This window comes from Alosa sapidissima, chromosome 12 (genome assembly GCF_018492685.1).
Source record: "Alosa sapidissima isolate fAloSap1 chromosome 12, fAloSap1.pri, whole genome shotgun sequence".
NCBI classification, from domain to species: Eukaryota; Metazoa; Chordata; class Actinopteri; order Clupeiformes; family Clupeidae; genus Alosa; species Alosa sapidissima.
This window is the reverse complement of record NC_055968.1, coordinates 25,773,592-25,788,389: the sequence shown is the minus strand read 5'-3', so window position 1 is coordinate 25,788,389 and position 14,798 is coordinate 25,773,592. Positions and strand designations below refer to the sequence as shown.

At 41.0% G+C, this 14,798-nt stretch overlaps 2 protein-coding genes and 1 long non-coding RNA gene across 5 annotated transcripts in view; 1 reads left to right on the top strand and 2 right to left on the bottom strand.

The window, feature by feature from the left end:
* Positions 1–10,595, bottom strand: part of LOC121724887 — a 178,772-nt gene extending 168,177 nt beyond the window's left edge. The window contains exon 1 of the long non-coding RNA XR_006035325.1: positions 10,563–10,595. This is a non-coding gene — a long non-coding RNA (uncharacterized LOC121724887). The remainder of the gene's footprint in view (positions 1–10,562) is intronic.
* Positions 1,321–9,889, bottom strand: tm6sf2 (transmembrane 6 superfamily member 2). The gene is made up of 11 exons (XM_042111763.1): positions 9,832–9,889; positions 9,439–9,595; positions 8,602–8,705; positions 6,762–6,859; positions 6,509–6,612; positions 6,211–6,293; positions 5,726–5,850; positions 5,277–5,378; positions 4,729–4,821; positions 2,957–3,076; positions 1,321–1,952 (listed from the first exon to the last, which is right to left on the bottom strand). The coding sequence occupies exons 2-11, from the start codon at positions 9,522–9,524 to the stop codon at positions 1,743–1,745; spliced, it is 1,125 nt and encodes a 374-aa protein (XP_041967697.1). The 5' UTR covers positions 9,525–9,595; positions 9,832–9,889; the 3' UTR covers positions 1,321–1,742.
* An 851-nt stretch (positions 10,596–11,446) lies between the features above and the next one.
* Positions 11,447–14,798, top strand: part of si:ch73-63e15.2 (protein strawberry notch homolog 2) — a 57,843-nt gene continuing 54,491 nt past the window's right edge. For all 3 annotated transcript variants that reach the window (XM_042057379.1, XM_042057383.1, XM_042057380.1), the window contains exon 1: positions 11,447–11,593. The gene's annotated coding sequence lies outside the window, so the exon portion shown is untranslated. The remainder of the gene's footprint in view (positions 11,594–14,798) is intronic.

The following is a 14,798-nucleotide window of genomic DNA, read 5'->3' as shown; positions in this document are numbered from 1 at the left end:
ACTGCATGAAAGTGCAGTCTATGCAACACAAACTAATATATAATATTTCTTGACAGATATACAGAATTTGTTGTTTTTTTCTTGTAAAATAAAACTGGTATCAGATAATTTGGCGGGTGTCAGACTGCCTGTGGTAGATCTCAGGCCTAAAGACATTCAAGGACTGAGTGCAGCACTGTATTTGTATACTGTATTTTACATGTCAACTAGTTGTCCTGGGTTGGATAGGCTACTATAATTGCATCTCTGAAGTTGAGAAGCTTTTTTGTGAAGCTTCACTGCCTTTTGTAACTGTAAACGCCTTCAAGTTTTGTTATGACAGATATTTTAGAAGTAGGACTCATAATTAGGCAGAGAGTATATTTTGGACATGTTGCCTACAAAAGTGCTGGGTTGTGGGTAAACATCAATGATTTCTTTATAAATACTACTGCTCAGAACAAAAGGAAAAGGTAATATTTGAAACATTTAATCACAGTTTTTTTACAAAGCTTTCATTAATGCAATGAGAGACCTATTGTGTGGTTAGAGCATCACCAGGTTATACTTAATGGGATTTAAATTGAATTGGGGTTTTATTGGTTTTGACTAATGTATATTTATTTTGCTTTGTTGAACACCAAACCTAGCATATGCGCTTTTAAACTGGACATGGAATGATATATGGAATGAGGTTGAAATCTTAAGAGCTTTCTTGCACAGTCAAACAGACATCTATGAACAGATATCTGTGAACTGCGTCCTGGATGTGATTGGATTGTAAGGCTGGGGAATTGCCACATGGACTGCTCTGCTTGCATGTGCAAGCCTCCGAGCTGCATGTCAGCACAACATGGCCTCTGAGAAAACAGAATCTATACAGTAGATGTCAGTCAGAAAGCCAGAGGAAATGGTCATCATTTACATTTGATGTCTCTACTATCCATGACTTCAGTTTCTAGACCTCAGTATTACTCACAAAGTCTATTTAAATAATATATTTATTATGATTGCATATATATTAATTTCTTCTTATGATATTCTTAATTAAGTTCTTCTTTGGAAAGCTGTTAAACTTAATCCATGAAAAATTGACTGATAGTTTTAAAACAAATAGTTGTATTTACTATTCATGATGTAATGATAAACATCACATCTATATACATATCTGTGTATGACCTTATGTGTATTACTCATATGTCATTTACAAGAGAATATTTTGAGGGCCCCAGTTCATAGCTTTATATTGTTAGAATGGTGTACTGAAAGAAGAATAGAGGCTTGCATACAGCATAACATTGCATTCTTTTACAACCAGATTTCTCACAGATGAGTGGGTATATTTGAAGGATTTCTTCTGTGGCAAGGGCACTTTGTTGTGAGCAGTAGACATCAATCAACTAATCGCCAAATAGACGTTCATTGTTGTTGGCAAACTCAAGGTCAAGTTTTTGTTTGTGTAGACAATCCAGCTCACTGCCTTATCGCTCAAAGAAATGTAGCAGAGGTAGATGAGGTTTTGAAACCAGTTCAATTTCACATGTATTGCCCATAATCTATTTTATGATACTTATGATACCTCTCAGGCGAACTACAGAGATAGATGTCCAGCGATGCGAGACATCTCCTGGTCAGTTGTACTGATTGTCTGGGAGCTGGGTGACACACGGAGGAGTTCTCCTGATGCGTGAGTTCTATCGACACTGGGCAAAGCACTGACACACACCACATGCCTCCACATGTACACACACTTCAATTCAAGTTTAATTGACTTTTTTCTCATTGTTGGACTGTGTGAGTGCCGTGGCGGACATGAAGAAGGCGGGGTTGCTGGTGCAGCGCTTGGCCAGCAGCAGAGGCACCGCGGTGTACATCACGTTGGCCAGGAGCACCGGGACCAGGGATGACGGAGGGATGTGGTACATGTCGGCGGTGCGAGGGTGAAGCGAGGCCCCAATATGGGACCACTGGCACTGTGGGGGAAACAGTTAGAACATGAGTCTGCTATAGACCCTTTCATCAATAAAAACAAAAACAATGCTTGAACGTTCTATTTGGGCCCCAATCTACTTCCTCTGCATTAAGATAACATATGGAATGTTAAAAAGGAAGTCTTGTGGGGCCAACTATGATGCTGATAATGGAACTCTCTTGAAAGGGTCCATAAGAACATGCCCATCTGAGAAAGAAGAAGCTAGAGAGTGATCAGTTTGTTTCTGCTCCACTGCTGTAGAGACATATTCATATTGTTAATCTCAACTTGTGTTAATCTTTTATTACATTTTAATTGAATTAACAACAGAATCATACTAATAAAATTGCATGAAAAAATTAAAAAGTGAACATATTTATCATCATTATTACTATGCTATACATTAATTAATATATATTCTCTGTGTTTTTAACAAAACAAAAGGTGGGAACACAATGCTTTGAGGTTCTGCCACATTCGCAGGAGTCAGCAGCTGGCCATCAGTAGCCCAGCTCAGGTCACAGCTGAAACGTAAAGCTGCTCTCTTCGATAGCATCCTTTGATTAAAAATGCTGAATCCCATGGCAGCTCCACTCCCATGCCGAGAGGGAGAGAGATAGCTAGATGGGCTTCAGCAGGGCGCAGCTTTGATCTGGGCCTTGTTTGATGGCTCACTCTCTCCACAACCCTCACCCCAGGCACTTCCTGGATTCAGCCCGGAGCCCCTGCCATACTGTATCAAACACCCCAAGACCTCAAGAGAATTGGCCCGACATGAGTACATTATGTAAAGGGAAACGCAATGTATGTATATGAAATATTTGATTAATGGCTGTTGTTGCCATGATGTAGCACTACAGCAAAAATAGCCATAGCGCTCAGACATACAAGGTGCTATAAACCTTTTGGCCTGCTGTCCACTTAAAAGTATATGAGTTATAACCTTTGTGTAACTTCCAGCACTTATTTACCTTACTTCCCCGTTGAGATATGGTGCTTGCGTACCTGGGTCATTGCTCCAGCGACGAACACCGTCCAGTCCAGCATCCAGGTGCACCCAGGTGTCCAGAGCCCGTACACAAAGGACCCCAGCAGTGGCAGCGCGTAGAACAGGAAACACAGCATCTGCACGGGGGCCGCATCCCAGAGAGGCTAGATCTGAGTTTGTGTGTGTGAAGTGTCAGCGCACTTGCCCCTACCACCACTCCCCACCCCCCCCGCGACCCTGAACTTCTGAGCCACACAAAGAGGCAGCTCGACTTCCTGCCTCCCTTCCCTCTGGGGATATCACTGTTCCGCCCTGTCCAGGTGCATCCACAGAATACAGATAGCAGCAGAGCCACCTGCAGTGAACACCCGCGCCCAGACTGCATGCGCAGGCGGTGCAAAAGGCAAGCCCATGCTGATTCCTAAGTCAAAGGATAGTAATCTGAACTGATCCAGATGGCTGTCATTTTCCAACAAAAAACATCTCCATCTCCTCACTGTTCACCCATAAGGGTGTATGTGGGCAGATGGTGATGTTATAGTGTTGGCAGTTTATTGATCAAGTCTGTCCGCCATTATGGGACTTTTGTTAGTCTTTGCCCTTCTCTTTGCTGCTTCGCACATACAGAGAGAAAAACATGAATAACAATATATACCCCAAATGTCCCTACCATCAGAGGATTGTATCAAAGCCTCTCAGTGAAAATCACATAGTGATTCACTGAGGCATGGCTGTTCGTATTGTCCCAGTAATGAAATAGTGTTATTCATTTGAAGAATTACTTGTGTGCATTTGTGATGAATCTTAATGAAAGGCCTGGAGTAAGTCTGAGCCTGTTAAATGTGCCTTCAGTCTCGGCGGAGGAGGGTCTTTGAAGCGCTGGCCAAGTCATCTGTCTGTCATCTGTCACTATCAAGGATTTTAAAGGTCTTTTGTAGCCAGAGCAGCAGCATCTTGTGCAAACATTCTTAGCGACTCAAAATAAAAGTGCCAGCCCACATAATCTATGGTTCTATTTGAGACGCATGTGTCAACAACACACATACACATTTGCACGTACACTAAACAAACTCTCTCTCTATCCCTCTCCTCTTGCCTTCCCTCTCCCTGTCTTTCTCTGTCTCTCTCTCTTTCACTCTGTCTGTCTGTCTTTCTGTCTCTCCCCCAACCCCCACTCCCTCTCTCCCTCTCCTTTTCTCCTCCCACCCAACCCCCCCTCCTCTTTCTCGGTCTCCTCCGTCAGGCTGATGGATGGCTCAGTCAGGACTCTGGGGAAAGATTAGCTTATCAAGTTCTCACAGTGCAGGTCCAACCAGATCAATGCTTCACTATTGTGGCTGGACCGAGGCCAGAACAAGGACTTTTGATAACCTATTGACCAGGCTAAAAACCTAGACAAAACAAACGAAACCCTCCTCCATATACATACACCAAAGCCATGCAGGAGCTAGCTGCAGCCAGTTAGGTCTGCCCTCTTCACCTGCGGAAAACAAGAGGGACCGTGGTGCGCAGTGGGCTTTGGGCTGCTTCACTGTGTGGTAATGATGAATAATGGACTGATAATGAGTGCCATAAAAGCAAACAGAAGGGGAAATGAATGGGTAGAGTAGACTTAGAGAGATGTGCTGCTGCTGCCGCCTCCACTGCCACTGATGGGGTTGTTTATTAGATGGCATTTCTTTCCTCTAATTATACAGTGGCAAGCTCAGTCAGTTCCTTGTTTTATTTTATTTGTAGCAATAGCGTGTAAGACATATGAAGTGTGAGTGAGTGGTGAGACTGGTCTTACCATCACTTTTGGGTATGCAACTGGATCATTCAGATATGGCTCATATAAGGTTGTGTAGGAAGTGAATACCTCCAGTGGGCAGCCGAGAACAACCTGGAGAATAGAATACGTAAGAACAATTATATGATGTTCAGACTTTGTTAGAGAATATTCAGGAATTAATATTCAGTCATTGATTTTGTGTTTTGAGTGAAAATCTATTTGTATTGTGTTGCCTCAAATTGTATAGTTTCTCTCTATCAGGGTGTAAAATAACCATCTTTAATCGTTAGCATTAGCAAGCTGCATGTTTATTTTGAAAATTTGTTCACATAGAGGATGGTAGAAGCAAAGTATGTATTGCATCAAGTGGAGAAGTTAATAATTGCATCATGCATTCAGATACCCCAAAATACCAAAATAAATAAATAAAATACTGTAGGAGACAAATGATAACACCAGGAAAACACCAGCAATTCTGTACCATTAAAAAGGAAAACCCCTGCAATGTAAGAATTATGACAAGAGAGGCCAGATCAGATTTTGTTGGTTCTTCAGCAGAGACTCACCAGACCCCTGAAGAGGGTGAAGGCCATAGCCGCACACAGACCAATGACTAGTAGCATGTCTAGGGGCCGCCACAGCAGGGATACTTTGTGCTTTCTCTCTATCTACAAAAAAGATGCAATCATTCAGCATTCTTTTAGTATTTAGTAGTTTAAAGTTCATCTTTCTGGAGATTTTCATCTTTTGGGAGATTTTCATCTTTTGTTGTTTTTAGTCCTCTAGTGATTATCCAACAATAGTGTGTAGACTATTGTTCAAAAACCACTACGGAAATAAAGCGAGTCATTATCATCGGTTTATCCCCCTCACTTGAGCTTCAGCACAGCCAACAGAGTTGAACTACAGTCCTGTAAAAACAGCTATAACACTGCCTCTTATTATCAAATTCTTTCACAGCATCTACTAATCCAGGCCAAGTAATTAATCCTTCAATGATGCTGAAACTCCCTACCTTAGCCAGCGTAATGGCAGTAGGATCCCTTGGCCTTCTGAAGAAGGACACTGCCCCCCACATAGGTACTAAGAGGAAGGGCATGTTGAGCCAAAAGGCAGGCCGGAGCTCCAAGCCATATTTACCTGAGAATATTTACAATAGGGTGACATTTATTTTCACACTTCAGTTCACTAAACTGTACATGTAAGCACATGAAACACAAAGAAAAACAAATGCACCTGAAGAGGCATTGTTTACTGTTTTAAACCCTTATTGCCTTTTATTAACTTAATGTGCATTCCCTATGGAACTTAAGTGTGCTGACTGCAGAACACTGGTCCAGATGCTTTATATTGTGTGTTTGCTGTTGGTCCGCTTCTTCATTATTTAAGCTCTGAGTGCATTTTAGTGCTTTCTGCTGGAAACCTGTATGATACAGACTAGCACAGATGTTTCATTAGGTAAGTCTGTCTCCGGGGAAAGACTGTGTGCAGGGGCCTCACCTACGACAATGCCAGCCACAAACACGACCATGTTGCCCACCAAAGAGCCTGCCCAAAATAGCCCCAGGTTGCGGTATGGCTTTCTGTGCGGGACACATAAAGGGGACATCTTACACATACATTCAGGTATTCGGGTGGTATTCATCAATTCATTTCTGAAAGATCAGTTACTCTGTCTAATGTTGCAGATTTATTCAAATATCTCATTCACTTCATAATCATTCCTTTCATGTCTTTGTATGAAGCGCATTTGATTGAATGGTAAACAAAGCCTGCACAGCCGTGATGGTGCATTTACTTCTTGGACATGCGTCGCACCATGACCAGATACATGAGGAAGTGTGCAATGCCATCCCAGTAGCACATCATAATAGCATAGCTGGTGCCGAGGTATGGCTCCCCCTGTGGTGGCACAAATGTCATTACAACCACCATGCAGGCAACCACGCATGCATAATTTATTATGTTTACACACAAGATAATTAACCATTGATAATTGTGTAAAACCACATATGAGGTGCATTATATTAGTGCATGTGAGGTCACCATACCGTCTTTTGGTAAAACTCCATGAATCCTGAGGCGAAGCCATCGTACTCCATGGCACTCACCAGGTCAATGATGCACGTGAAGGAAAACTCAGCAAACACTGAGAAGAAACAAGTACTTAAGTATGCACCAAAGCCATTCCACACTAAAGCTGTGTGTGTTAAAGGCTGCTTGGGAGCCAAAGTGTACTGTCAGTCTGGAAAATGGTAAATTGTTCCATTTGCATAATTCAATCAAGGCTCTGACAAACGAAGCATTTATAGGATGAAAGCTCTGCTCATGTCCTGGTTAACAAGTGGTGTGAGTGCCTCTCTCTCTCTCTGTCTGTCTGTGTGTGTGTGTGTGTGTGTGTGTGTGTGTGTGTGTGTGTGTGTGTTTCATACCCTATCTTATCCCATTCCTATCTTTATTCATTTCTAATTTAACCCAAATTAAACTGCAGGGTAGTGGTGGACCTTCCCCATAAATCTCACATTTAACAGCTCTGAAGAAACAGCCATTACCATCATTCAATGCATTCAATTTTCACTTCAGTCTTGCCTGGCAAAGACATCAGTCTCTGTGTAATTACACAATCTGCTTTGTTCTTTGGAACTACAGAATTACAAGCAGTTTAGAACTATAGAATAGACCGATTCCATCTGTAAGATGAGACTAATGCCTGGGGCATACGTCTGCGATGTTTGCCCACAGCAATTCCATTCATTTACCTCTCAAGTAGCTCAGCATCATAACCTTCTTCTTGCCTCTAAATTCAAAACATCTCCCGCAAACCAGTTATTGATTTCTCTCCCTGCGGTGGGAGATAATGATGTCTGCGAGCAGGACAGTTTGAAAGAGATTCATTCTGGAAGTTGTAAATTTAGTTTTTCTTTGGCATTCAGAGCGAAGATCTGGCAAAAGGGCACATCTCATCGACAAACTGCACCCTCAGTGCCATGATTATACTGTAGAGATTCTCAGATACACATAATGAGTGGTATGGGACATCTAACAAAGACAAATAGGCCTTCCTGAGAACAGGCAAGAGTGGAACAATTGGTAACTGTTGCCTGGCTAATATACTACAGTAAGAAACAACTAAGCAAATATTTGTCAATTGTTTCATTTTTCTAATTGTCTTGTTTATCCGTGAGGATGTATAGGGTTGCATGTGGTGATCCAGTCGATAGATATGGTGAGAGTTCTTTATGCCATTATATTCGAGGCTAGTGATCATCGTTCTACCCATCTAGTATACAGAAGACCCTCCCCTCTATTTTCTCTACATCTATCTGTTATATGCATACAGAGTGATAGACGTCTCTCTCTCTCTCTCCCTCTCTTTCTCTCCCTGTAATCCCCTGTAAGGGTTTGCTTTAGCCAACCAACCACCACAGAGAGAAATACATTATCATTCACCACCATCACAGAGGGTAACAATAAGATCTGAGGGGATTCTGGTGGCCTTGAAATCAACTCTCACATGCCCAGGGCATGGAGTCTGTAGACCGAGAGCAAATAGGTGATTAAATTTCATCGTTAGTGTCACACTGAATGAGAGCCACGGTGGTGTTTATGCGAAGAATGTGAATTTCAGATTCCTATAATTGGCAGTCTGGGGCCAGGATTACCACTGATTTTGATGAGGAAATCGGATTTCCGTTGTGAATGAACAATGCAGGCAATTCATCATGATTCTGTGACATTCTATAACCAGCCAAGAAACTTAGAAATGTAATTGATTTCTCAGATATATTGTTGCACAAAGCAAACCTTATACTTATGTTGAATAACAATAGTCTTTCGCCTGTATGAATGTTATCAGTGGGAGACATGAATGAATTCACAAGTGGGTCTTACCATAGAAGAAAACATCTTTTGGTGGGTTGAGGCGGGTAGCCAGGTACACCAAGAAGAACACAGCTATAAGCACTCCCACTCCTATCTCCAGCACCACCATTGGCCTGTATGTTACAACAAGTTATTGAAGAATCCTCTAGGAGGCTGAAAAAGAACAATCTCTAAACATATTGTTATTTCTTTAAAAAATAATCTCCCTTAGATTTTCCACCTCATTTTCTTTTCCAATTAGTTTCTATCTGTGTGTGTGTGTGTTGAACATTCCCTTCACAAATTTAAATTAGTGAGCAGAGATGAATTGGTAGATGGAGGAGGTGATTATTATCCCAACACCCAGAGCACCGGAGGACATGACGCAAAGATGTGAAAGCTTACAATGAACCCACATTCATGACTGACATACAGAACTTGCTGTATGGAAACTGACTCCAAAAAACTCCCTGCCATTTTCATGAAATTGTTTTGTAGCATCTGTGGCAAAACTGTGTTTGCTTCACAAGCATGGTAGAATAGTCATATACAGCATAATAAACATAATAATATCAGGGTAGTCTTTCCTAGTGCATATAGCCTATGAAAAAAAACGAAACAATATAAATGATTATCTACAGAAAGTATACCCAGATACTGTTATCCTTTGAAATGACCAAGAAACATTTTAATCAAGGCGAGATCGAACGAATGCCGAGCGCCCTCCTCTGGCAAAAGTAAATAATATAAAAAATATTGAATGGTCATTCTCAGATAATAGTCTAGGCCTAGATGAACAACTTTTAGATTGACAGACAGACAGATAGATAGATAGATAGATAGATAGATAGATAGATAGATACTCACTCCTGAAACGCGGGGACATTGTTCATTATATAGAGGACGGCGAACGCGGTCAAAGAAAATAGAAATATGCATATATCCTGCGCCATTGCACTGGTGACGAGGAGGCCGTGATCTTTTGAGAAGAGACACCTTTCCACTCCACAGTTGCTCAGATTTTCTGAAAAGATGCATGATGCAACCCGGGATCATAAAATCACAAACTGTAGGCTAGCTATAATTCCAGTCAGAAATAAACTCTTGATTATTTTTTTTTCTGGCTATCTGTTTTTTTCTTTTATTCACTGTTTAACTATGGCGTCAATAATGATAAAAGACAAGTGTAGGCCTACATCTATAACTAACTACAAGTATAACTTAAAATCTTCTGAAAAATCTCAAGCAGAAACTGCTCACCATCCGTCGTCTGGGCGAAATGGCAATTGCATCTGAGCTACTGTAGACATCATTACTACTGGAAAATAAAAGAAACAGACAATAGGGCTTTTTGCCATGTTATATAATTACTCTGTCACAGATTTATGTAACTAGCATTAGTTTTAGTCCACCAGCTTTCACGTCAACGTGACTGTTGAAATGCCGTAAATGTCATAAATAGTTTCATGGATTAGATGTTGCAATTGTTTCTTGTTTTTTAACCATTAGTAGTTTTCAAGAAACTATAGCCTACTCAATAGTGCAAAAATATACATCTTAACATTTTTCTTATTTAAACCTATACAGTAGATTCAGATTGTTTTGCATTTTTGCATTTTCATTTTTGTTCCAATATTTCCTGATGCCCAATAGGGGGTGCTATATGAGAAGAGTTTGCCCAAGTATTTCACTCGTGTCTATTGTGTTTTGGAAGTTTGTTCATGTAGTGGGACAGGTAGTAGGCCCAAACAGGGTGTGTGTGTGTGTGTGTGTGTGTGTGTGTGTGTGTGTGTGTGTGTGTGTGTGTGTGTGTGTGTGTGTGTGTGTTTAATATAGGCTACAGAAGCATACATACAGTCCATTTGATCAATAGGTATGTGCCTGGACTCACTTTTATACACTGACCATTTTCTCACCCATTCATTTCTAATGGCCGGTCATTTTGGACCGGGAATACACATGGGTGTTCTAAAGTTAAATAAAACACCCACATTCAAGTCCAGTTGGAGTGCTACCAGGAACTTTGTCGAAACTTTGTAAAGGTGGTGCTCTTTGGTGACAGGCTTAGTTCATTTTAGAAAAGTTGTAGAATACCAAAGTGTTTTAATTATGTTGTGCCCATTAAAATAAAGGCATTTTAACTACAAAGAAGATGAGTGCCATGGTATTCTACAACTTTTCTAAAACACCCACATTGTTATGAAAATGTGTTGAATGTGTAGTCAGAATAAGTTAACAATATTTTTGAGAGAAAATTTGTCAATCGGTCACATTTGACCGCCCTTCATCTGTGCAAGACTTGACTTGTGTATTAAACCATTTCTATACACCTGAAAGGTGCCTCCCCTTAACCAGATACCAGTGCCATAGCCTGCCTATTTCTATCTCACTAGGCCTACTTTAATAATAATTAGCATTCTAAACTTGAACGGTTTTTGAAAGTAAGGCAACATTAAGAGAGCAAAAAAGTTACTTATTTTGAGGAGCCTTACCTGCAATTAATGCCTATGTAAATCATAACATAAATAATTATACGGTTTTCAAAGATGTCAGTCAGGTGTTGTAGGCCTATGTATTTATTAATTTATTTAAACCTTATAGGATTTATCCATGAAGATAACTGTTAAGTGGGCTTCAGTTAAGTGAATGTATCTAAAATTTAATACTTTTTATAAAGTTGATAGATCGAGTTCTCTTTTTCTGTCTGTTGCACTTCTGAATGAACTGGGTGACATTACTGATGATACTGGAGTGTGCCAAAGTATGCTGTTCAGAATGTAATAGGTCTGTTCATGAGAACGTCATCGGACTAAATAGACTAACTTGTATTCGTCTTGACATGTCAAGTTTGGGGAGCATGACAACTGCGGAAATATCTCCTTTCAGTTCAAAATGGCCTCGTCTATGAGGAAGTGAGGAAAACAGCACTGAGTGTTAGTACCCTTCTCAATAGCCAACAGGAGTGGTGGAGAAATCTTACGCAGTCACGCCATCTAAGTCTTGGATTTTGTAAATCTTCAAGGTATGTGTCTAACTCAAACAGTATTTTAACACTAGTTGGTCTCTAAAGTTCTTAACGGGAGTCTAATCAGCCACAAGGCAGTTCTTGTAATCCTGACAGCTAGGGACCGACAGAGCGCGAAGCTGTGTAGTGAAAGCGAAAGATAGACGGTGTCTTGAAAAGCAAACCAGTAACGCTTTACGCACTGTTTTACGCGGAAATTCAGGAATATAGTACTGTCAGCGGACCAAAACTAGCCCAAATAATCTATTTTCTTTGTCACATATTTCACAGGTTATCACGAGTGCTTTTGTTAACTTCAGGAACAGTTTGACCAATGTTAGCCTAACTCACCTGTACTCATATAGGAGAAAAACACAAGCAATCTATTGATATGTCAGTTGTATCACAGATATAGTTGTATCACAATAATGATAATGTAATAACAACAATGTAACAATCAATGTTGAAGACTTTGACTTCAGTCTTAGGTTCGCTCTGGAAGATTGATTAAGTAAAATGTCAGACAGCGTGTTTATCCTATCAGTAACTATATCATTTCCCGAACTTAGTATAATTAAGTAAATGATTTCAATATATAGTAAGGCTAGTTTGAAAACGTTTTAGGCAGTTATACCTTACACACATGGCTTTCTAGTTTCGGCAGTTCACCGGTAATGCATAGGCTATTACGTCATTGCCATCTGACGCATGAAGTGCGTGTCTGTGTATGGTTGTGTATGTGTGTGTGTCTTTGTGTGTCTATTTCCTGATTTCCGATTTCCTTATTCTTTAGAATAACTGTGGTCATTTTACACGTAAGATGTGTAAGCCAATGGTATTTGCGCAAAGTCATGTAAAACTATTGTCCATTTGTGGTTCAGCTTTCTATCCAATATAATGAGGCATCGTTGTACAAGAGTCTGAGCTTTATCTGTGCCAGGGTTGACCATTCTTGATATTATCTTAAATTATGTGTGTGTGTGTGTGTGCGTGTGTGTGTAATTGTGTGTGTATAATTGTATTTTAACCCAGCCTATTACAAACAATTAAAAACTGGGAAGATGGTCTGTTCAGACAGTATGTCTGGAATGTAAAAACAGAATAGGCTCAGGCGATTTCCATTGATTAGATTGTTCACCACAAAATCCCACAAGCCCTAAAATAACTTGTGAAATAGAGGTACTCCCCTTTGTGAGAAGGTATTCAACTATTTCCTTTTTATTTCTCAGTCAAGGAATTTCTTTAGGTTGATACTTTTGTGCTTTTGGGGCCTCCTTTTCAGTCCATCTGTTAAATTTACTCTTGTTTCATTAGCTGAAGGGGTTATATTATCTAGAGACAGGCTGTTTAGTATTATACTGTCAAGCCGAATGAGTCTTTCCTCCGTTGGCAACAGTCTGTACATGAGATGGTTAACAACTCACTCGTTCTTTTGTGATAACTAAGAGTTGATCTTACAGTGATGGAATGAGGTGGCACTGTACAGAAGACGCAGACTACCCGGGGGCATTCATGTGTCCTCTGGTGTGTGCTATTTCTCCAGAGACACACTGTAGTCATCCGGCCTGCATTCTGATGTGAAATGAAATATGGGGTCATGTTTTCGCTTAAGAAGCCAGTGGGCTGTTGTTGGTGGCCCCCTCCCCTCCCCTCCCCTCCCCTCTGCCCTGGCCCGTCCTCATCTCAACAGTGTGCCCACTCAGCCTGCTGCTGTGCTGGCACCCCTGGCAGTGACAGGGCTCTGTTGTTGAGTGCCAGGCTGCCCACAGCTCCCGCCGCTGCCGCTGCCGCTCTCTTTGCCCTCCCTGCTCTGACTCAGGGTCTGCGTGTGTCTCGCCTCTCCTCTCCTCGCCAGTCGCCACCCCGCCTCCCTCCCATCTCATCCAGTGATAAATCTCATTTGTGCCTCCACCCCCCCACCACTACCAGCAGCGGCAGCCCGTCAGGCTGATTGGCTGAGGGGGGGAGTGGTTGGAGATGGGCAGTGTGTTTGGAGCGGAGCAGCTGCCTCTGTGCTGGAGGTGGGCAGTCTGTGATGATGGGTGACGGCGCGCGCTGTTCCCAGCATTCCTGGAACCTGGCCTTCATTAGGTAATGGTTCATGTATTAAACATGAACAGTAGGAGGACTGTTGTTTCTTTTTTTTCTATTTTAGGGAGAGAGGCCCTGGCTATTGTTGCAGCGTTGTCAATATTTCTCTAGTCTAGTCCTTGTGTATAGTGTCCTTTAGTCTATCAAGCATGTACTGGTCACTAGAAGGACACATTTATGACTGAATTATCCTGTGGAAGTGGAAGGGCTGTGTAGAGCAGTACTGTTTGAAAGCAGAAGTATTGAATCCAATTCTTTGTTTCAAAGAGGACCTTGAAAGGCTATTTTAGTTTTACATTTACGTTCATTATTAAAATGTGCTATTTGAAAGATGCAATGCTGTTGAGCAGAAGAAACCTCTAAAATAAAAAAAACGTTGATTAGGTTTAGCAAAACAATACTTTTATTTCTGTATTTACAATGGCTGTGGAGCATCCAATATGAATATAAGATGCATACTGTACATTGTTTAGTTCCTCCCTTCAATGTCAGTCTTTGTGGTTGCAGTTGCAGATATTACAGTAGCCCTCAGCTGTTGAGTTTCATGTTAGGCATGTTGCTAAAAGAGGACTCCAACCATGTTTGCTGCTTATATCTCTGGACCCTCACTAAACCATGTTTTAAAGTGCAAGGGTGAAGGGTCTAAATGTCACAGGTCATTCATAGGAGAGAGGTACAGCAAGCATATCTGTCTCCAGAGCATCTTGCTCTTGCAGCATAGCAGAGAATCCCCACTTCCTCAACCCTATGGATTACTGAAATCTCAAGACATATGGTACTTATGGTACGTGGTACTTACACTACCGTTCAAAAGTTTGGGGTCACTTAGACATTTCCATTCCACCCCATTATGACCAGAATACCAGCTGAGATCAGTTGCATTGTTTTTTAATCAGGGCAGCAGTTTTCAGATTACATTATGTGCTTACATAATTGCAAAAGGGTTTCTCCAATGTTTTCCTTGTAGCCTTTTAAAATGATTAATAAACAGATTAATAAACAGAATGTGCCTTTGTAACATTGGATGAATTGTTGCTGATAATGGGCAATGTAGATATTGCATTAAATACCAATCATTTCTTTCTACAACAGTCGAGGACCCCTTTTGCAATTATGTATAGGGGTGCGTCAA

Bases quoted from the DNA above. Each gene is read 5' to 3' on its own strand.
- tm6sf2 (XM_042111763.1), bottom strand. From the start codon at position 9,524: ATGGCGCAGGATATATGCATATTTCTATTTTCTTTGACCGCGTTCGCC. The intron at 5,851-6,210 runs GTGAGGCCCCTG...AAATATTCTCAG, and splicing joins TGTGGCTGGCATTGTCGTAG to GTAAATATGGCTTGGAGCTC. The intron at 3,077-4,728 runs GTAAGACCAGTC...GCCCCCGTGCAG, and splicing joins TTGCATACCCAAAAGTGATG to ATGCTGTGTTTCCTGTTCTA.